At 30.8% G+C, this 21798-nt stretch overlaps 2 protein-coding genes and 1 long non-coding RNA gene across 6 annotated transcripts; 1 reads left to right on the top strand and 2 right to left on the bottom strand.

The window, feature by feature from the left end:
* Window positions 1-4823: 4823 nt before the first annotated feature.
* Window positions 4824-10840, bottom strand: LOC111882810 (uncharacterized). The gene is made up of 9 exons (XM_023879185.2): window positions 10705-10840; window positions 10541-10609; window positions 9971-10132; window positions 9637-9894; window positions 9093-9528; window positions 8022-8950; window positions 7283-7901; window positions 6621-7219; window positions 4824-6487 (listed from the first exon to the last, which is right to left on the bottom strand). Exons 1-9 carry the CDS (start codon window positions 10838-10840, stop codon window positions 4824-4826), a joined length of 4872 nt encoding a protein of 1623 aa, XP_023734953.2.
* Window positions 10841-11183: 343 nt separating this feature from the next.
* LOC111882807 (uncharacterized) lies at window positions 11184-20962 on the top strand. 4 transcript variants are annotated; one of them, XR_002847236.3, is made up of 9 exons: window positions 11184-11476; window positions 11813-11913; window positions 12105-12276; window positions 13035-13205; window positions 13501-13565; window positions 14135-14303; window positions 14711-14824; window positions 17913-18295; window positions 20048-20962. It is a non-coding gene; the product is annotated as an uncharacterized LOC111882807 (long non-coding RNA). The 4 variants fall into 4 exon arrangements; XR_008224209.1 differs by having other exon boundaries at window positions 11184-11386; window positions 14135-14824; XR_008224207.1 differs by having other exon boundaries at window positions 14135-14824.
* On the bottom strand, window positions 15194-17913 carry LOC111882805 (uncharacterized). The gene is made up of 6 exons (XM_023879183.3): window positions 17076-17913; window positions 16855-16948; window positions 16625-16752; window positions 16469-16553; window positions 16224-16359; window positions 15194-16140 (listed from the first exon to the last, which is right to left on the bottom strand). Exons 1-6 carry the CDS (start codon window positions 17245-17247, stop codon window positions 15928-15930), a joined length of 828 nt encoding a protein of 275 aa, XP_023734951.1. The 5' UTR covers window positions 17248-17913; the 3' UTR covers window positions 15194-15927.
* Window positions 20963-21798: the final 836 nt, after the last annotated feature.

Here is a 21798-nt window from a genome sequence, read left to right as displayed (position 1 = left end):
ATTGTCCCTTTAATTTATTCAAAAACACAAACATTGGCATCACATCGTCTTTGTCAAACGGCGTGTCCTTATTAATCAACAAAAACTTTATTTAACGAGATTTAATGGTATCACATACAGTCAGTACTTGCAAAATGCCTATTAATTTTACTTAAATCAGACAAACTTTATAGTTTGTGATCAATAAAGAGTGACATAAATTTTCTCTCTGTAAATCAAATTTTTTACAAAGGTCCATCAAATCAAGTGCATCATTATAAAAGGATAAAACACTTATCTATGCAAAAAGGTTTTCTGTCAACTTAGAGCAAAATGAATTTCTTACTAGTTTATGAAATCTGGGAATAATGACTTAAAATGATAATATACTTTTTAATTTGTACACATTTGGTCATTGAGTTTTTTCGTCTATATTCGCCTTTTGAACTTGTTTAACTGTGTAAATTCGGTCTTTATGACTGGCTACTCCAGGTAAGCGGGAAAGAATGTCTTAATAGTGTAACGCCCGGTTCCCGGTATGTATTTTAAACATGAATTTTTGCATTTTTACACTAGGAGTCAATGAGTTGGAGGCCCCAACTCGTCGAGTATAGGCGAATCTTGGACGCGGGTGGAAGAGTCTACTTGCCGAGTCGGAAGCCCCGACTCAATGAGTAGACATGTCTGGATGAAACCCTAAATTTTAGGGTTTGCACCCTATTTAAACACCTTAACCGGCCTTCATTACAGCCTCCATTACCTCCAAACATCATTCACGAAACCCTAGCCCATTTTGAGTATTCTTGAGCCAATGTTGTGTGTTTTTGGTGATTTTGAAGCTTGAGAAGGAAGAGAAAGCTTGGAGGTTCTTGAGGAAGCAAGTAGATGCAGAGATTGTGCCACTTTTCCAGCTCATTGAGATATAAAGTCTATACCTTGCTCATTCCTTCCTTAGATTCCTTCATGGGGTAGTTTAGGGCTTTATGGATCATTTTATAGAACCATTCATGGGTGCAGGTTTGTTTTGGAGTTATAACTTCGGATCCAGAGCCTTAGAGTGACTCCATGGCATAAAGGTGCCAACTTTATGGACATATATAGGAGTCCCATACATCATATAAAACTCTTTTAGGACCATCTGAGCCAAATACCCCATGCATAAACATAAAATTTGTAACTTTATGTGTTACATCGACCCTAGAAAACCAGATCTATGCTCTGAGTGCATTAAGCCCAACAAAAATCGACTGGATAGACTTAGACTTTGGGGGACTCGACGAGTCGCTCATATGACTCGGCGAGTCGGGTCATGGTTCCCCAACCTTTTTTGTTTCTGAGCAATTTGGTTGAATCTAGAAAAGGACTCAACAAGATGGACGTGAATATGAACTTGAAGATCAAAGAACAGACGAGTTCAAGGATGAACTCGACGAGTTGAAGGCAATGTCCTGACTGATACGAAGAAGAACTCGACGAGTTCAAGGAAGAACTCAGTGAGTCAAGGACTAAATGTTCCAACTTATATGAAGCTGGAGTCGATGAGTTCAAGGGTAAACTCGACGAGTCATGAGCAAAAGGTCCCAATTCTGTATGAAAGAGAACTCGGTGATTTCTTGAAAGACTCGACAAGTAGGATTGAAGTTTCAGTATTTAGTGGATTATGGAACCCGACGAGTTGGTGGACCAACTTGGCGAGTATAGTCAACCAGATGTTAACTTTGACCAGAAGTTGACTTTGACCAGGGTGTTGACCTTGACTTTGACTTTGACCTGAGTTGACCCTTGAAAGGGTTGTGAGTATGAAATGGTAATTAAGGAAGGTTGTTATGTGTAGGAGTTCGAGGAGTTTGAGAGGATTTGATCCCAACACCGAGGACAGTTCAGATACTACACGACTTTGAGGTGAGTTACCTTCCAGTAGAAGTGGGTTGAAGGCACCAAGGCCGAACCACTAGTAAGATTTATAGTAGAGATAATTATCTTCGTGATAATTTTCTGGTATGTTGTTATGATTATGTGCTAGCCTGATATGACGATATGTGATAGTGGTAGTAGGGGGAATAGTCCCCATATCCAGTCGATAGGGCCAAGGGGTAAGTCAGACACCCCGATATATCTGACAGTATGATTATCTTATGTTTTTATGTGGTAGTAGTAGGGGTGAAATAGTCCCCGTAACCGGTTGAGATAAACCGGAGGAGTAGGTCGGACATCCCGGTATGTCTGACAGGGGTAGGTTAGGCACCCCGATATGCCTAGCAGGGGTAGGTTGAGCACCCCGATATGCTCAGCAGGGCAGGTCCGACACCCAAATATGCCTAGCAGTATGTGTTATGTATGGTATGTTGTATGATGAGGGAACTCACTAAGCTTCTTGCTTACAGTTTTCAGTTTTGTTTTCAGGTACCTCTTCATCGAAGGGGAAGGAGCCGGGCATGGTAGCAACGCATCACACACATAGGATTTCTGCATTATGATATTCTTAGGATTGTACTCTGACATCGTTACTATTTTATGATATGGCTTTGAGACATGCACCTATGGTTACTTGATGATGTTTGTTATAAATGTTTTTCTAAATCGTTATATTAAAATGAAAATTTTGGTCTTGAAAATTGGGATGTTACAAATAGGGTAATATTTTTTCACTTTGTACACATTTATTCCTTAATATTTTTTATTGCAAACCACGTCATTGTTGTTTTGTACACATTCAGTACTTATGAACGATATTTTTAGGCTTTTCTCACAACACCATAAACAAGACAATCATTAGTGAGGTGTTAGGGGTTGTTCATTGCGACCTCAATTGCTTGGTGTTTAGGTCTTGTGTTTGAACATCGTAGCTTCTTCGTACGATCTCGTATTTTAATGATCTTTATATCCACACGTTCGTATTTGAGTCTACTATAATTTTCATTTAGATTACTCGCATTAAAAATTAATATATTTTTACTCATGATTTTATAAAAAAAAAAGTTCATACATACATTCATACAGAACACATGTATATAAAGATCATAAGTAAAAATATATAGCTTTTGAACGGAAGTAATCTAAATTAAAGTTGTAGTAGAGTTAAATACGAACACGTGGACATGAAGATCATTAAAATCTGAGATCGTATGAAAAAGTTATTACGTTTAGAACACAAGACCTAAGCAACAAAGTAGCTTAGATTACTCATATTAAAAAGTAATATATATTTAATTACGACTTTATAAAAAACGTTCATACATATATTCATAAAGAATGCATGTATATAAAGATCATAAGTAAAAATATATTACCTTTTAACGGGAATAATTTAAATGAAAGTTATAGTAGACTCAAATACGAATGCGTTGATATAAAGATCGTTAAAATCCGAGATGGCATGAAGAAGTTACGATGTTCTGAACACAACAAATACGAACGCATGGATATAAAGATTGTTAAAATCTGAGATCGTATGAAGAAGTTATAATGTTCATAACACAAGACCTAAGCGAAATGCATGACCTAAGCAATCAAGCAGTTGAGGACGTGGTGGCCATAAGCACGAACAACCCTGAACACCTTGTTAATGATTGTCCCATATAGGATGACATGGGAAAAAGCTAAATAAACTGGTCATTAGTACTGAGTATGTATAAAAACAACAAAGACTTATTTTACAAAAAAAATATATTAATCACTAAATGTGAAAAAAATATAAGGATTAAATGTGGATAAATTGAAAAATATATTTCCTTATTAAGTCATTTTTTCCGGTTTACCTGAAATAACCGATCATAAGGATCAAATGTGTACAATTAAACAAGTTGAATGAGCAAATATGGAAGAAAAAAAACTCAATGACAATATGTGTAGAAATTGAAAAATATATTACCTTTTAAGTCATTATCCCTTGAGTAAATTACACGAATTGTCCCTATGGTTTGATGTATTTTACTCGTTTGGTCCATAAGTTATTTTTTTAACTCGTAAGGTTCTTATCGTTTGTTTTTATTGCGTGCTTGATCATTGTCTTACCCAAAAGGACTATGTTGTCCTTGATTTTCTAATTTATTTAAATAAGATGGGTATGTAAGGTAATATAAAGTAAGGTGGAAGTGAGGTTGGAGGTGTGTTTATTTAAATAAATTAAAAAAAAAATAATTTTTTTAGGTGAGAGGGAGACCAAACGCGCAACAAAAACAATCAGTAACAACCGTTCGAGTTAAAAAAATAAGTTAAGGACCAAACATGCAAATTAACCCAAACCATAGGGATCATTCGTGTAATTTATTCTTATCGCTTTAATTTAATACTAGGTGAAAACCCGTGGAACCCACGGGTGTTAATGTTAAATAAAATTGTAAATTTAATTATGTAATAAATAAAATATCATTAAATTAGAAGACTAATATTGTATTTTTTTATACGGATTTTATTTGTAGGTATTTAGTTACACAAGAATTGTTAAGTATTTAACTACAAATGGAGAATTTTAAAACCTTTATTTTTTACTTTTTTTCCTTATCTTTCATGTGGATTGTACGTTAGGTTAATAGAATTTTTGCTGTTTTCGTATGTTTTTTCTTACGATATGTTTTCTATTTAGAATAAATTTGTAAAGTTTAAGTATTTAATTATAAATGTAAATCCACCTCTTTTATAAAATTAAATATTTTATATAATGCAAGATACGTTTAAGTAATGACAAAAAAAACATCACAATTGATTTCATTCAAAACAAAATAACGATGTCAGTCATGAAATTAACATAAAAAAAACAATACGTAATTATAAAGTATTTACTTATTACGATGGATGAAATGTGCTATGCTATAAATAACTAAAATATGTTACAAAAAAGTTGGTTATAGATTGCGAAAAACTTCCTTATAAACAACATTGGAAGTTTTGTTTGTTACTCTACCATCTTTATCTAAAATTAATAATTTCAATCCCTCTCGGCTTTGAACTCTAGATAACGCAACATACAATTGTCCATGTGAAAAAACCGGATCTTTGAGAAACAAACCAACCTTCGATAATGATTGTCCTTGACTCTTATTAATAGTCATTGCAAAACATACCGCCAAAGGAAACTGTCTTCTTGTGAATTTGAATGGAATTTTTTTTTCTGATGGAGTTAAAGACATTCTTGGAATAAAAGTTCGGTTTCCAATATTAGTTCCAGTTATTATACGCGCCTCGATAACACGTTTGCCCAATGATATCACCTGTAGTCTTGTGCCATTACATAAGCCGTTTTTCTGATCAATATTTCTCAGTAACATTACTGGAACACCAATTTTTAAAACTAACTTATGATTTGGTAGACCGGATACTTTCAGACCATTTAATACATCAGGAGAGTATAAATTTGCATCAAACTGATTATGGACAAATTCGGACTCACATATGCTATCTGAACTTAAATATTCAACCTCATCTCCTGGAAACTTATTAAGCAAACGGTCGTTTATTTCTTGAACAACTTCATTCTTTGGAGCAAGTATCGCTCTTTCTTGGAAATAATTTGTAGTGCTATACTTCTCCAAAATTGAAGGATATACAAACTCAATTAATGAACCTATAGGATCATCTGCATCCTTAATGAGAATATCATCCGGAACATCAATAATTGTTTCGCCGTCGTTCGGACCACCGAGTTTGCCTTCTCCTATATCCAATAACCAACTTGCAAAATCTTTTATTTTTTCTATATTAGCTTGATCCTTTCCGACACTGAGTCTCATATTTTTTGTTAATCTATACACTTTGCAATGTTGCCATAAATATGAGGAACTCAAAGAAGCGTTAACAATGTTTTGTCTGCTGCCACCCGGAACTACAGGTAGAATCTGTCTGAAATCTCCTCCAAAGACAATAACTTTCCCTCTAAAAGGAATATCTGAGATGCTAGAATTTTCACACCTTAACACATCTTTCAATGTTCGATCTAAAGCTTCAAATGCATGCTTATGGATCATAGGTGCTTCATCCCAAATTATCAAAGAGGTTTTTCTTATTAAGCTAGCCAAGTCACCATCTGGATTTATTTTACAAAAAGAATCTTCTGTAAGTTCAAATGGAAGTATAAATCGAGAGTGTGCTGTTCTACCACCGGGCAATAATAATGATGCAATACCGCTTGAAGCAACATTTAAAACAATGTTACCGTCAGATCTAATGGCTGCAGATATTGTCTTCCACAAAAAAGTTTTACCCGTTCCACCATAACCATAAACGAAGAAAACACCTCCTTTATTTTCTTTAACAGCACTCATGATGTCAACGAAAATGTTACATTGCTCATTTGTTAATGCAAGAAACATACGATCAAAGTCATTCTTTATAACGAGAATGTCGAAATCTAGTTCCTCAATGATAAGTCGATTATTCGAAGAAGAAACTGATTCAACATTTGGGTAAGGCATGTTTGTGAAATTTTTGAGAGTGGAGTTATTTCGAAGTAAGATTTGTTCTATTTCGAACAAAGTTAAATTCTTAACTTCATCTTCACTGAGTGATAAGTCTGCACCACAAATTTAAAATTAACTTAAAAAAATAAAATACAATATTTAATAATATGTATAATAATTATTTAATTGGTGTTGATATTTTAAAAATAATATTTTAAATAGAAATGAAGATAATAATTGAAATACCTGGAGACTTTAACCTTTGTCGTTGGTTATATAGAATTCCATCTGCCAAATATTCCCATGTATTTTCCCAAACGGCCTCTGGTTTAGACATACTATTACACATGAACAAAGTTGCAAATAAGAAGCGTAGATAAAAACCAGATCCAGAATGACTTGCTTCTTTAATTGCATCGATGTATTCCTTGTCATCATCTAATAGACCAAGTGCAAAACAAGCATCTCTAAAAGAAGCATATGTTTGACCGTTTACTGTGCGAATATCATCAAATGACGTCGGTCCTTTAACTTTATTTAAAAGAATCCTTAAAAAATAAGCTTCGCCAAGTTTAGGTGAAACCGAATGAATTCTACCAATGGCTTTTCCCACTTTCCTTCTGCTCCAAAATCTACCATTTAACTTCCAAACAAACTTTGTAGGAAATTCAACATATGTAAGATCTCGTGCTTCACTATTAATTGCATTACACTCCATCCATGATGTGAACTTTGAAGCAGCAACAGAAGCTTTGTCCAGAACATCGTCGATATCATCGTCTTCGCCATACACGATCTGTTGTTGATTTGGAAGATGAAAAGGTAGTCTAACCACAGAAGGATACCTGCAGTGAACATCATATTTAAATAATGAATATGAAAAAGGTAGTCTAAACACAAAATGATACCTGCAATGAACATCATATGTAAATATTCTCCATGATGCTTCACATGCAGATAAATATCTACAATCGTAATATTCCGTTATTTCATCGACCGCATCATTATTTTCACATTCATTGCTTGTTGGTAGAACAGCAACTGTAGCTCTATCTGGACCCTTGTTTATGTATTTAAACAGATACTTTATAGAAGATCCCTGATTGCACCATTCAACATTAATATGTGTCTGATATCTTTTTAATAGATATTTGTTGTATGGAACAACATTTCTATTATCCAACTTGACACCCGACTTTTCTACAAAATGACCATCGTCTCTTCTCCTATATAAAGGAAAACCATTCTGATCAACAGACGAATGATTACAGAATTGTTTTGGAAAGTTTTTAGAGCACTTATTATCCACCATGCATGGACAATTCATATTTTGAGCTCCACATGGACCATGAATCATGAACTCATTGACAAGTGAATATAATTCAGGCTCTTGAACTTTGTCTGGTATCTCGGCGGAAATTATCGGATCGATAAATTCAACAGTGGGTAACTTGTTGTCAGAATGCATAAACAAACAAATATGACTATGCGGCAAACCTCTCTTTTGAAATTCAATCGTATAAACATCTGCAAAATATTTGCAAAAAAAAAAAAACAAAATATGATTAGACAATAAAAACTTAAATAACATATACTATAATAAGAGTAATATTAAATACAATAATGAAAAAATATAATCTTAATTACATGCTTGAACTGTGCCGAAAATTCTCTTCTCTCTTAACTCTTTAATAAATGCATCGAGCTTTATCTTGAACAACCTACATAATATATCAGGCCTGTCTTCTGGTTGAAGTGAAGTATCCTTAAGAAACCTTTTAATCTCTGGCCATTTGGGATTACACGTGAAGGTTATGAAAAAATCTGGATATCCAAACCATTTACAAAGTGACATGGCATCCAAATAGTTTTGCAACATATATCGTGCACCACCAGTAAATGACGAAGGTAAAATCACACGCTGACCGACATTGGAGATATTAGTGGTTCCTCTAGCTTTCTGGTTATGTAAATTCTCGTAAGACTCGCATCTAAGAACATGTTGTTGCTTACGTATGTAATGCAATCTCTCTGTTTCCATCATAGTATAGGCATCTACCAGAAACTGTTGAAACAACCTTTTTGAATTAAGAATGAGCGAGAACGAATGATCTCTATCTTGAATTCTAAAAGCAAAATATTCTCTCATTGTACATTTCGCTCGCTTGCTGTTGGTTGTAAATGCCACACCTCTATGAAGAATGTCAACACTGTAACCATCATCCCCATATGGAAATAGCAGTGGATATTGTAGAGGAAGGTATGAAGGATGCAATTCACTGATACGCTGTAAAAATCCAGATTTTGTTTGAACAACAATATCCCTATTTTCAATTGATTCACAACTGTCACCGATAATTAAGGCGGCAACCTCAGAAGCAGTCGGTATGTTATATGTTCTTCCATCTCGCTGTCTTCTCCCGATAAGTCGTAATTTCATATCGACTTGAGGATTTTTCTGAAAATTATCTCTTACCATTCTATAAGATTTAACCAACACATTATTTGAATCCAACATCACCTTAATATCTTCAATAATATCGGTGTCAATTGATGTTGATTGATCTTTTTCCCCACTAAAAAAAATAAATTTTTATATAATATTAGTACTTACTATATATATATATATATATATATATATATATATATATATATATATATATATAACTATAAAATAATAATAATAATTAATTATGAATAAGGAGTTACAAAAAATACCCAAAGCATTTCTGTCTATTTGAAATTTCGTTCTCAGTATCATAAATGTATAACTGAGAGAATTTAGGGTTAGACTCTTTGGATGGTAAAAGGCTTCCAATACTATGATAATTTTGACCACCCAATCTAAAAATGTATGGAGCGTTTCCTCTATTGATTGAAGTATCAATTTTACCACCCATCGACGTAAAAGAAAACATTGAGTTGTAACGTCGAATGTTTTTCATAAAGTGTTTGCTTTTAGAATCCATATTTCGAAACATTGTTTCATAACTCAAGGGTGCTCTCTTTAATTCTGGAAGTTGAACTTTGCCGTAACCACAACATAATGAATAATCCGTGTTCCCTTTTTCTTTGCCTCTAATGGATTCATTTCTCCATAACTTTGCATGACATGTTTGACATACAACATTTTGATCACCATGATCCAAATATTCTGTAAAAGAAAAGGCAAAAAAAAAATTATTTCGAAATTTTATAAGTATATACAACACACTATTTAAAATGTAAAAAAAATGAAAATGGATATTAATTTTTTTATTACCATTTGAGATACCAACCATAAGGTTTTCATTTATGAGTTGATGTATATTTTCTACATCGTCTCTCAAATCAATCAATGGGATAGGGGATAAATTTGTCGTCTTCCTTTTTGATTTATGACATCCTGGATTTAACTTGATTGATGATGAAGAACCAGTTAATGTAGATGCATTTTTGGATGTCATATCATTTGAAAGTACATTGTACTGTCTTTTGTTTGCTACATTCGAAGTGGAATATTTATCGAAACTGATGTTATCTGACCAAAAAAAAGTATATATATGCAGATTATATAGAATATGGATAATAGTACATTATAAAAGAAAAATTATTACCATTTGTAGTGTTAGATAATGTAGTTCTAACATTTGTAATGTTAGATAACGGAGTTCTAACATCTGTAAAGGAAGGAGAGTATTGTACGTTTCTATTTTGGATTGCAGGTGAAGCAAATGAACTGACATTTTCAGTTTGACCAACAATGTAGCTTGATTGATCTGCAAATAAAAAAAACTTTTAAAAAATTAAGACATATGTATAAAACAAAGTAATGACATGAAATCATCTAATATTACAGGTTTTGAAAAAAAAATTTATTAGAGATCATTTATTGTATATAAATGTAAAATAAACTTAAAACATAGAATTAAAAATATTATTAGCGTAAAAAGTAATTATATTAGTTAAAAGATGCACTATTGATGTACTTGTAATTTTGGTTCTTGTATTCATTTTGTTAGATCTTTTATTTTCCAAATATATTTTTCTTTGTCTTCTTTTCTCTCTGGCTTGCAACTGGTCCATGTTATTGTTGTTTTCTGCATAATAAATAATAGGATAGGAAATCAAATGTATAATTAGGTAAATAATAATATTGTATAATAATATTAAAGTAATAAACGTACCTTTGTAAGCATCGGTTACAAATTTCGAAGAAAATTGACTTGCATCGGCTGAAGAATTAGAGAATGTATCTATTTTTTTAGGTTAATAAATATTTATATTATTAAAAAAATTATGTCATTTAAAAATTAAGAATTATAATAAAAAATATATATGAAAAACTTACCTTTATAAATCGAAGTATTAACATTTGTAGTTGTTGAAAATACATGTGTTGAGTTAGTACCCAAATTGATATTTTTTGTATTATCTAAATAAAAACTATTTAGTTTTCTAGTCTTTTTAGAAGGAAACGAATGCATCAGATGGCTGCAACAATTAAAAAATAAATAAAATTAGTATAGTCCTTAACATGCTTAAGAGATAAGAATTAACTATTGACATAACATTTATCAAATAAATAAAATTAATATATAAGTATGTATAAGAATTAAGGACACTGTCTAAAATGTTGTGAATTCCAAGTATGTGTCAGTATTTTTTTTCAAATTTTTTACATTTAAAAATAATATAAAATCAATATTTGATATTTGTTTATACTGTGTAATTGTGAGTATAATTAAAAATATTAAACTTAATAATTTATTACTTTTAATGATAAATACACTTTATGAAATGTGAATCGTATTTTGGCCTTACAACCTCGGGAGAAATCGAAGAGATAAGAAGAGGAGAATGAACCCTAACCCTAAACATGATTTCAGCACAAACACAAAAATCGAAGAGGAAGGAATCACATTTCAGTGATTAATCAGAAGATATTTCATGGGTGTTTCAAAGATAGGAATCCTTACATGTTTGAAGTTGAATTGGAGTTATGTATCGATCAACCAGAGATAAAAAAAGGGGTAGTGTTATGTATCTCTCTTCGGTCACAGTGTGTTACCATCTGTTTTTCTCAGTTCCCAATCTCTACCCAACTCTCCTTGTAACCCTAGGTCGGACTCCCTTTCTCGCTTACTGTTTCCATTTATCTCTCTCCATGTTTCCATTACCTGGTGTTTATTGAATCATATTACAATTCTCGACATCCAATTTCTTTATTAGGTACATAATAATTTTACGATTAAGCGGTTATAGCATTACTACTTTTCTCATTTTTGCTCGATTCTAAACACTAACGTAAACCCTAAACTACACCAAACCGATATCCGTACTCATACGCCTCTCTTCCTCTTTCTCCCATCATGTTGATTTTTATTTTTATTTTTTCTACTGATATGATTCTGATTTTATGTATTATGTTTGACAGATGTCTGTTGTGTTGTTTTCAGGTAGAAAAAGAATAGGATGTTGAGCTTATTGGTGATTAATTGGAAACCCAATTTGAACTTGGATACGAAGGCATTCAATAGCCACTACCTAGCAGTAAAATGTAATTTATTTTGCATTATTTTGTATATTTGGTATTTGCTACCATAATTTGTTTGTTTGTTTTTCTTTTAATTATTTCTATAACCTACATCATCAATTTCATTATGATCGTACCATTGCTTTAACTTTTATTAACCAAATCTTGATTGAAATGCTACGAGAGAGATAATGTAAAAGTGATTGTTTTAACAGGTAAATCATTTGATATTTATGAAGAAATTAGGAGCTTAATCAACTTCAATTCACTTCTGGTGTGTTTGTTGAGGGTAGTTCCAACACGTGGCAAAACTAAAATAGTTGATAGTGAGCTCTTTAAGATACCTGGTGTTCAGCATGGATGTCACAGAAACCACTCAAAGTAGCGGTATAACTTAATTTTTTCACTATTTATTTCATAGGAAATGGAAAAAACATAATGCTATACTTTTGATGATATTTTTGTTCATCGCTATCTCATTAAAATATAGAGTAGGTGGCTTATATATAGATTTTTTTTAAAATTTATAAAAGTGTTGTAAAATTTCTGCTTGCATTTCTAAGTAAAATACATAATATCACAAGGGTATTTTCGTCATAATTTTGGATAATGGGTAAAAGGGTTCTTTTTTCTGTTTGATGAATCAAGTGGAAATAGGATGAACGGTTAAAAATCTTAAGTGAGAGCCATTGAAGGAAAATTTTCAAAAGTAGGATGATAATATGGATAGATATTGAAAGTACAATAGTTTGAAACATAAGTAATACAAAAAAATTATGGTATTTGTCAGGAAAATCATGAAAAAAATGATCCTTTAATAAAATGTTACATAAATGGACATTGTTATCATATTTTATTAGAAAAATGGTCCTTGTGGCTTTAAAAGTTACAATACCAGTCCCTGTGGTAGAAAAAAATGACATGAGTGGTCCTTGTTGTTAATAAATTTTGTAGTTTAGTAAAAAAAAACTTTATTATAAACGGAAGTGTAATTTATTTCTAAAGTTTATTGATATGAAAAGTACATTTTCTTAAGTAGGAGGATATTATGGGTATATTAAAAAAACTTTATTATTGGTCGAATAAAAAAACTAAAAATTAGTTTCAAAACATTAACCTGATATGTGAATATGTAATTGTTGCAGGACTTAAGAGGGCATAGGATTGAAAAGCAGTTGGCATTTCAAATGAATAGATGAATAGAACTTGTATGAAGCAGATTGAGGTAAGAAAGTTGAAAGAGGCTTTCACAGATGCAATTGAAACAGGAAGAAGACGAATGAGTAATTTCAAAACGTTGGATTTCACGTAGTAAGGTATATTTATAGATATAAAATTAATCTTTGAATATCTTCGCAATATAATCACTGATTTTATGAATTTATTGTTATTGAAATTGTATATGATATTTTTGTGTTCATGATTTTATGGGATTTAGTAGATTATATATTAATTTAAATTAAAGATATGATTTGCATTTAATAAGGGATTGCAGAAAATTAGGAAAAAAATAGTTAAATTGATGAAATTAATTGAGTAGCTATTATATTGATATCTTTGACTTACAAATTAAGATTTTGAACTTCCTGATTTTTTGGTTTTTAAATGCAGAGAATGAGTTTAAATTGGAAAACATATCACGTTCATGATTTTGCTCGGTTGAGCATTTAATGGAGGTAATGACATCCTTTTTACCTAATGTCGGCTTTAGTAGTTAATTAAATTTTATGTTTAATAAATAAAATTAATGAAAATGTTATTGTCCAAGTTTTAATCTACAAATATTTTCAAAATTAAAGATTCTCATGCTTAAGAAAAACATTATTAATAATTTGAAATCGTAATAACTAATCAAAAATTTGGAAAAAAAGTTTTAATTTAAACTAATATAAGTTATATTAGTAAATTTGTAATTTTGGTTTAAATAAATATATAAATCGTTATGAGAAAATAATTTATGTTTTCTAAATTCAATTATTTGTAATCATGACCTTGTATGATGCAATATACATTAGAGTATAATGAAAAGAATACAATAAATCATGAAAGTGGCATTAATATATTATAAATTAAACATGAAAGTGATGAACTATATAATGGCAACTTGTATATTGTTATTGAATGTTGAATGAACAATGTAATACAAAAACTGATATACTAAAAGAATATACATCAACCGATGAAAAGAATAGTACCAAATACTCTGAAAAAACTTACCTGATATGTGATTCTGGATGTTTTGCAGGATTAACAGGAGGAAGAATTCAATGGTAGTTGATGTGTGAACGAAATAGATGATAAAAAGTTTACGAAGTAGATTGAAGTAAGAAAAGCGATTTATTAACTGCAGATGCTTTTGAAAGACAAAGAAGACAGGATCTGTAAATTAAAGAAGATGTATATTACGTATAGAGGTATATTTATATATAGTTATACATATAAATGTTATTATTTTAATATTATGAGATTATAACTCCGGATTTTATGCATATGTTGTTATTAAAATTGGATTGGATATTTTTTTGTACCTGATCTTATGGGATTTAATAGACTTTTGATCAATTCTTAATAAATATACGATTTGCAGTTAAGAAGGGATTACATAAAATGACAATGAAATATGTTATATGGACGAAATTAAAAAATTATTTATGGTATTGATATATTTGACTTGAACATGCGGTGTATAGTTTATCTTATTAAAAGATTTTTGCATATTTTCTGAAAATCATAATATTCTTTCTAATTTTATTAATGAATCTTTATCTTTATTCTTTATGTTACATACTTGTCGGGATTGTATGTATCAATTACATGAAAGGACTTGAAGTTGGAGATGAAGAAAAGAAGCGGGAAAAAACAAATTTGGAGGTCTGGCAGATTGACACGTGGAAGTCTGGTACTTATTTTCTTCAGCTGCGATAATAATATGGAGGTAATGCCATCTGGTTTGCATATATATATATATATTAGATTTTAGAATTATTATAAATTTAATAATACTTGGGATGGTCATTTTTTCTCGAAATATTAATCTATTAACATTAATAAAAATTATCAATTGTTAGATAATCTAGAAATGTAGAAACAATATGTTAATTTTGAAATGCTAATAATATCGTAATAACATTATTATCTTTTGTTAGATAATCTGATTACTTGACTTTCACATTAAAAGTAAAACAGTAAGTATAAATTATAATAGGAGATTATAACTTTAAAAAATAAGGCAGTGAAACGATTAGCAAAAAAAGGACAAGCAATAATTCATTAAACTGTTTATATATATAGAAAGACATTGAGTCTGACATTTAATCAACATAGTTATAATAATATGTCATTGAAATCATCCAAAAAAAGAAAAACATAAATTTATTAATTTTAAAGAACAATTATCTTAAAATTTGTCCCATAAAAAAGTGTTTGTATAGAATGGATTTAAAGAATATGTAACATAGAAAAACATGTACAACATAGGCGAACATGTACAATTAGTTACAATAAACCGGTTACATAAAAAGACATTGAGCATGACATTTAAGCAACATAGGTATAATAATATGTCTTTGAAATCATCCAAAAAATACATTCAAATGATGATAGTAGTAATCAAAAAAAGGAAACCAAAATGAAATAAATGTAATTGAACCATTGTCAAGAAATTTGTCCCATAAAAAACTTATTTTAACCAATCATTGTACCAAATAAGTAAAACAACTTTTAACAGCAAAGAAAACCATCTCAAAAATTCTAATTTCTTCCTGAAAACATAAAAGAACTCACTTTTCCAATTTAGGAACTAAAAGTGTATTTCCCTCTCCAATTGATTTTCTTTTAGTTTTTGTGGAACTCATATCACCTCCACAATCAACGTCATAAATGTCATGGAGGTTTCGCTTCAAATCAGTTGATATTTTCAACGGACTGATTGCAGATGATTTATCAACTGTTGATGGAGTAAAACTCTCATCTGTCTGTGATATGACATCCTAAATTTAAAAAAACATAAAATTTCATATGGAATATATAAATATGTGTTTACTTTAAAACAACATGAAAATTCTCGTCATTGCAAACTGGATCTAAACACTGAATTTCAACAGTTTCTGAGATATTGTCGGGGGCAGTATAAGACAGATTTGGTTTGGGCACTTTGTTTATCTTTTTCCCACATTTGTAGCACGCTCCATAACACCAACGTAGATTCTGTCTTATATTGACAATCTTACCAACTAATACAAATTTCATTGGCTGTATAAAATAAAATGTAAAATTAACAAAAAAAACACAAAAAATGTATATAAAATCAAAGGACCTAAAATAAAGAAACATACTTTGAGTGGTTCTGTGATCTCCGAAATGGTTTTTAAAGGGAAATCCCCTTTAAAATCATCTATGTATGAAGAAGCGTAACTTGGCAGCGTAGTTATGCTTTTTTCCGGCGTACCTCCATTAACATTAACTTTCAATCTGGATTGTTTTAAGTTATATTATTAATTACAATAGACTGAATAGTTATAATTTTAAACACAACATATAATTTTTTAAACAGTTTAAATATATATTAAAATAGACTAACTCTTTTTTGAAGTCATTAATCTCATCGATTTCAGAATTAATGAACATTTTTGTTACATCATAATGACTTTTTGCCTGACCTATTCCTGTAAAAAAAATTATTAAATAAAAGTAGATTGATGAAAAATATGTAAATATATATAGTTTAAATACAAACCATCCCAAATGTTCAGTTTAACAAACTGCATCACTATAACAACACAAGTAACCGTGGGGTTACTTTTCAAGTACTGTGACAATTGGTGTGCTTGACTTCCAAATATAGTGACCTGCAAGTGTACACTCCTAATTTTTTTTTTTAATTTAATTAGTATTTTTAATTGATACTTATATTAGTAAAAATAAGAATAAAATAAAAATAATAATTTTTTATTTGCATAATCTCACTCTAAATTAGTTAGTGTAATCTTCATGTAATGCCTTTGTGTGTTAGGATCGGATGCTTCAAGGGGACGAAATGACACAATTTGTCCAATAACATCTACACAATTTAATAAAATAGAAGTAGAAATTATTTAGTTAAAACTGAATGGAATAAAATTGATAATAACATTGATAAGAAAATACATAAATTATAAAACTGAATGGAATAAAATTAAACAACTTACCAAAAAATGATTGTCTTGGGCAAGTTTGTTCCACGATAGAATTAAATTCAACAAACAGAAAACCATTAATTGGACCTGAAAAATCGTCACATCTTTTTATAATAGTTCTCCAATCCAAAGTAATGGTTTGTCTTTGACCGGTAACACTGAACCCATTCTTCACAGCAGCCATACTGGGTTTTAAAATGATGTAACTTTGATCTTCCTTTAACAGATGACCAAATCTAGAAAAATTTTGGTTAAATACACGAGACTGGTACTTTGGTTCATATTACGATTATGAAGCCTTCAAACTTATTAAAAAAAAACAGATATATACACAAAGAAAGTGATAAAAACAACAGTAGTTTGAATGATCAGATAAATGAAAGAGTTACCTTAAAGAGAAACCACGGTTGAATGAAAGAGTTACGAATGAAACATATACATTTAAAAAAACGATTGATGTTTACTTAACTGAATACTTATATACCGTAACAGTTTCATACTTTGGTTCATATTATGATTATGAAGCCTTCAAACTGATTAAAAAAAACAGATATATACACAAAGAAAGTGATAAAAAAAACAGTAGAAGGAATGATAAGATGAATGAAAGTGTTACCTTAAAGAAAAACAGAACACGATTTTAGATGGTCTACTGTAATTGATATATGTCTTCCTGTGGAAATTGTAATCGCTGTGAATGAAGAAACCGTGATATTTGTATTTTAAAAACAAAGATTAGGTATGTTGCGGTATTTAAGGAATTGATAAGAATTTACCTTTTGACAGATTCAATTATCGTATTTTACCAATTTTTTATTAATTACCTTCCTTTTTTTGTTTGAAATGCAGCAAAATTGACGTGGTGAATGAAGGGTAGAACCGGAAATTCACTTAGTGAAAAAAGTGGGAAAATTCAAAGGGGGAAGGCTATATGATTGACACGTGTCTAAGTTGTACTTATTTATTATAATAGGAGATTATTCTACGATGTACAACCCCATTAATTAATTTGACAAAAAAACCCTTAAATGAGAGGGTGTACGATTACATATCAGCCCATAAAAAAAAGGTCCTTGGTCCATGAAAATGCAAGGGCACATTTCTTGTCGGATCTTGTTCTTGATTTTCTCCCTGGTTTTTTTGATAGCTGCCTGCATACATTAAAAAAATCCGGAGCTTCTTCTTGAAGGTTTTCATTAAAGATTCTTCTATTAGAACTTTTCGCATTTTGGGTAAGCTTTTCTTGGGTTTTCCCTTTTCACAACCTGTTAAAAATGGTTTCTTGATGCTTACCAGAAGGTGACTCATTAATGGGGTTTCCTGTCTCCATCTGTGATTCTTTATCTTCCTTATGATGCTTTATGGACTTTGCCCCACTGTTTCTTCACATTTACACACACTCTCGCCCATGGCGTGTGGTTTAAGATCGATTTAAAAAGTGGGCACTAGGGTTTTAAAGGTGGTTCTCCATCAATTCTGCACTTCAAATTTGATGATTAGTTATGGTGTTTATTGAAGTTGTCCCGATATTTATTGAATGCCATTGATTAAAGATTAAGTTTGGTGCCTTCATCCACTTCACCCTACTTTTTTAATTAGGGTTAATTGCATTTAATGGCCACCAATCTTGTTCCAGTTTCTACTTTAGTCAGTAAAGTTTGAATTCACCAAGAAATGACTTGAAATGAACAAAAAGTTTTATTTAGGGTAATAGTTGACATGTCATTCCTTGCATTTGATTGGAACCGAGGATGATAACTAATTTCGTTCATATTACCTTAAATGATTTTGTGCAATGTTCAAGCTTTTTCTTGATGATTTTTAACCTTTTGAATTATTCAAGTGGGTGAATTTTGTTAGATTTATCTCTCGAGCATTATCAGTGTGGTGTTTTGAAGATATTGAATAGTTAGAATCATATATTTAACTTTTATAACACATTATAGAAGAAACGGCGTTTAGATGCATTTTAGTGGGTTGTATTTGTAATAATCACTTTTAACAAATAGAGTTTAAGGTTTGTAAAATTCAGATTTTTAAAAATATTAATAAATAAGAGTACTATGTATAATGTATATACGTGATGTTGCTTTACCCTTTGAGTATCAGTTTTTTTGCAACCGATATCAATGTGACATTACTCTTGATAACCTATTTTAATAAGCAATTAAGCATGTATTTTGTTTTTTAGGCATTATGAAACAACATTTTGTCGGTTTCATTCAGTTTGGTTTGATCACATTATAATGATTCATTGCCAAAATGTTGTGTTTGGTTTAGTTTGAATTCATATGAGTAGTGCCAAAAGAATTAGATTATATTCCCGCAAGGTGGCACCTTATTAGATTCAAAACCTTTTGTTTTAGCTAAAGCTAGAAGCTCTACTAATTATGAAGTTTTTTTTTTCGAGTGTTTATAAAAAAGTTAAAAGATAGAAGCTTTCAAAAACTATCTTGCAAACTAGCAATATACTAAAAATACTCATATTGGTCTCTTACTCTCTTAGGAATCTAAACTTTCCATACACATAATTTATTATGTTGCTCTCTTTTTTTGTGCCTAAGAAAACAAAGTTCTTTTCTGGATTATGGTCGCGCTAATTTCATGCAACAATCGAAATATAATTCAAGAAAATGTACATTCTCGATGTAACTTATATCCAGGTTTTGATTATCAACATACCTGTTTTACAACCCCAATTTAACATCATTTGATTCTGATTTAAATTCTTGATATCACAACGATCGTTTTGAAAACATTTATGCATACTTGTTCCATGAATCACGATTACGTGTTTTGTTATTAATTTATTCTGTACCATAAAATATGATTCTTTTTGTTATTGTGGTGGATACCCAAAATTTTGTTTTATAATGGTAGTGCATACCTTGTTAATTTCACGATAATTATGTTTATTTTATCAACAACCCTCATCTTCTTTTACGTGTCATGTATTTATTACTTCCATTTCTGGAAACTTGTAGCTTAAAAGAGGCTGCGAACTTGTGATTAAGTACAAATTTAAGATTCGTGAGCAATTTCACTATCGATCAAGATTGGTGGTAAAACATGATTCCAGCACTCGAATCTATCAAGGGTGGCGGAGGATCCATCAAAATTGGAACCACCGGTACAATAAGTGCCTTAATGTCAAGAGAATTACACACAGTCGAAGATGCATCTTCAAATTCCGCCATTGAAGCAAGCTCAAGCAACAGCAGCAGTACAAACGAAAAGAACACCGACACCGGCCGGAAAACCAAAACCCACAAAACGAGAAAAAGTGGCCGGAATCCTAATAGACGAAAGGGTTCTTATATAGTTGAAGTGGTGGACATAAAGTGCAGGATGCCCGATCCCATAACAAATCGACTCAAGAAGCTTAATTTCTCCAAGCTTTCAGAAACCAATAGCTAAATCGATAATCTTTTAGGGTTTTTGTAACGTACCACTGTAATTTTCTCCACTTCGATGGCTGAACACATGCTTGGTACGAACCTGTTCTTTCTTCTTGGCTTAGTGTGTCTGCCATTTTTGCGTGTTTGAGCTGCTACTGGGATTTCGAGCCTGTTGAAGTACTCGATTTCTTGGATTATGAGTGACCCGACTGTTCCTTTCGTCCCTATCTCAACCGGAAGTTTTGTAGCCATTTTTTCAGGGATAAATGAAGAAGTTGCAGGATCAGAGGTAGAAGAAGGTGATATAGTGGGCATTTTATTTTATGGTTTTAGTGATGAACTGTTGATGAGCTTGAAATCTTTGCCTTATGATTTATATCCAGGAGAATGATGTTTTTGTAAGAAGATTGGGTGGGTGATGTGGCAACGTTTTCTTCATGAAAATGCTGTGAGATGATGACATTAAATTTTGGACCAATTATCAATAAACATCCTTATATATTTTTTGGTCCAAATTCGATAAATATTATATAACAAAATGTAAATTGGTATATTATGCAACTCCATAGAAAAATACAAATTAATTATTATCATGAAAAAGAGCGTTATCTATATTTTTTAGTGACAAAGTTCACTGTTATTTGCTATGGTTTGTGTTTTTATTGAAGGTTATTAGTTAAAGTAACTTTTAAAAAGTTAATATATGGGCCAAAATGCGAAAGTGGTGGAAATTGCATCTCACTTTTACATTATTAGTGTTTAAAGCCGTAAAAGTGGCATACGGGTCAAAAAGTGTAAACATTTATTTATTTTTTCTTTTTTAAATTTTGACACAACTTAAAAATAAAAATTAACTAGAAAAGGGCTATGCTTCGCATGGGTCAGCGGTTTTTTTTTTATTTTTTTTATTTTTTTTTATGTTGTGTTCAGTTATGAACGAAATTGTATATAAAAATTGATACTTGTTTATATTATATCGAAAGTTGATACAGTACATAACTAAAAGATATTGTTAACATGGATAACATTAAAAAAAATATAAGATTAATTGTAACTATCAACTAACAAATATTCTACTAATAAAGGTTGAAAGATGGCTTCTTTTGGATCATGTAGAAGATATGAATCTAGGATTAAAGGAAGTTGTTATTTTTTGTATTTAACAAAAATTAAATGATAGAAATAACAATTTACTTCCGTTTGTTAGAAAGAAATAATGTCACATAGTGATTTTTCAAAACCAAATTTTCATTTTTAATCGATTCCGAGATTTGTGTAACAGCCCAAAATCTCAAGTATGGTTAAATTGCATTTTGGGGTGTTTTAAAGGGGAGACT

Source organism: Lactuca sativa, chromosome 5, assembly GCF_002870075.4.
Source record: "Lactuca sativa cultivar Salinas chromosome 5, Lsat_Salinas_v11, whole genome shotgun sequence".
NCBI classification, from domain to species: domain Eukaryota; kingdom Viridiplantae; phylum Streptophyta; class Magnoliopsida; order Asterales; family Asteraceae; genus Lactuca; species Lactuca sativa.
This window is presented reverse-complemented; position numbering and strand designations above follow the sequence as displayed.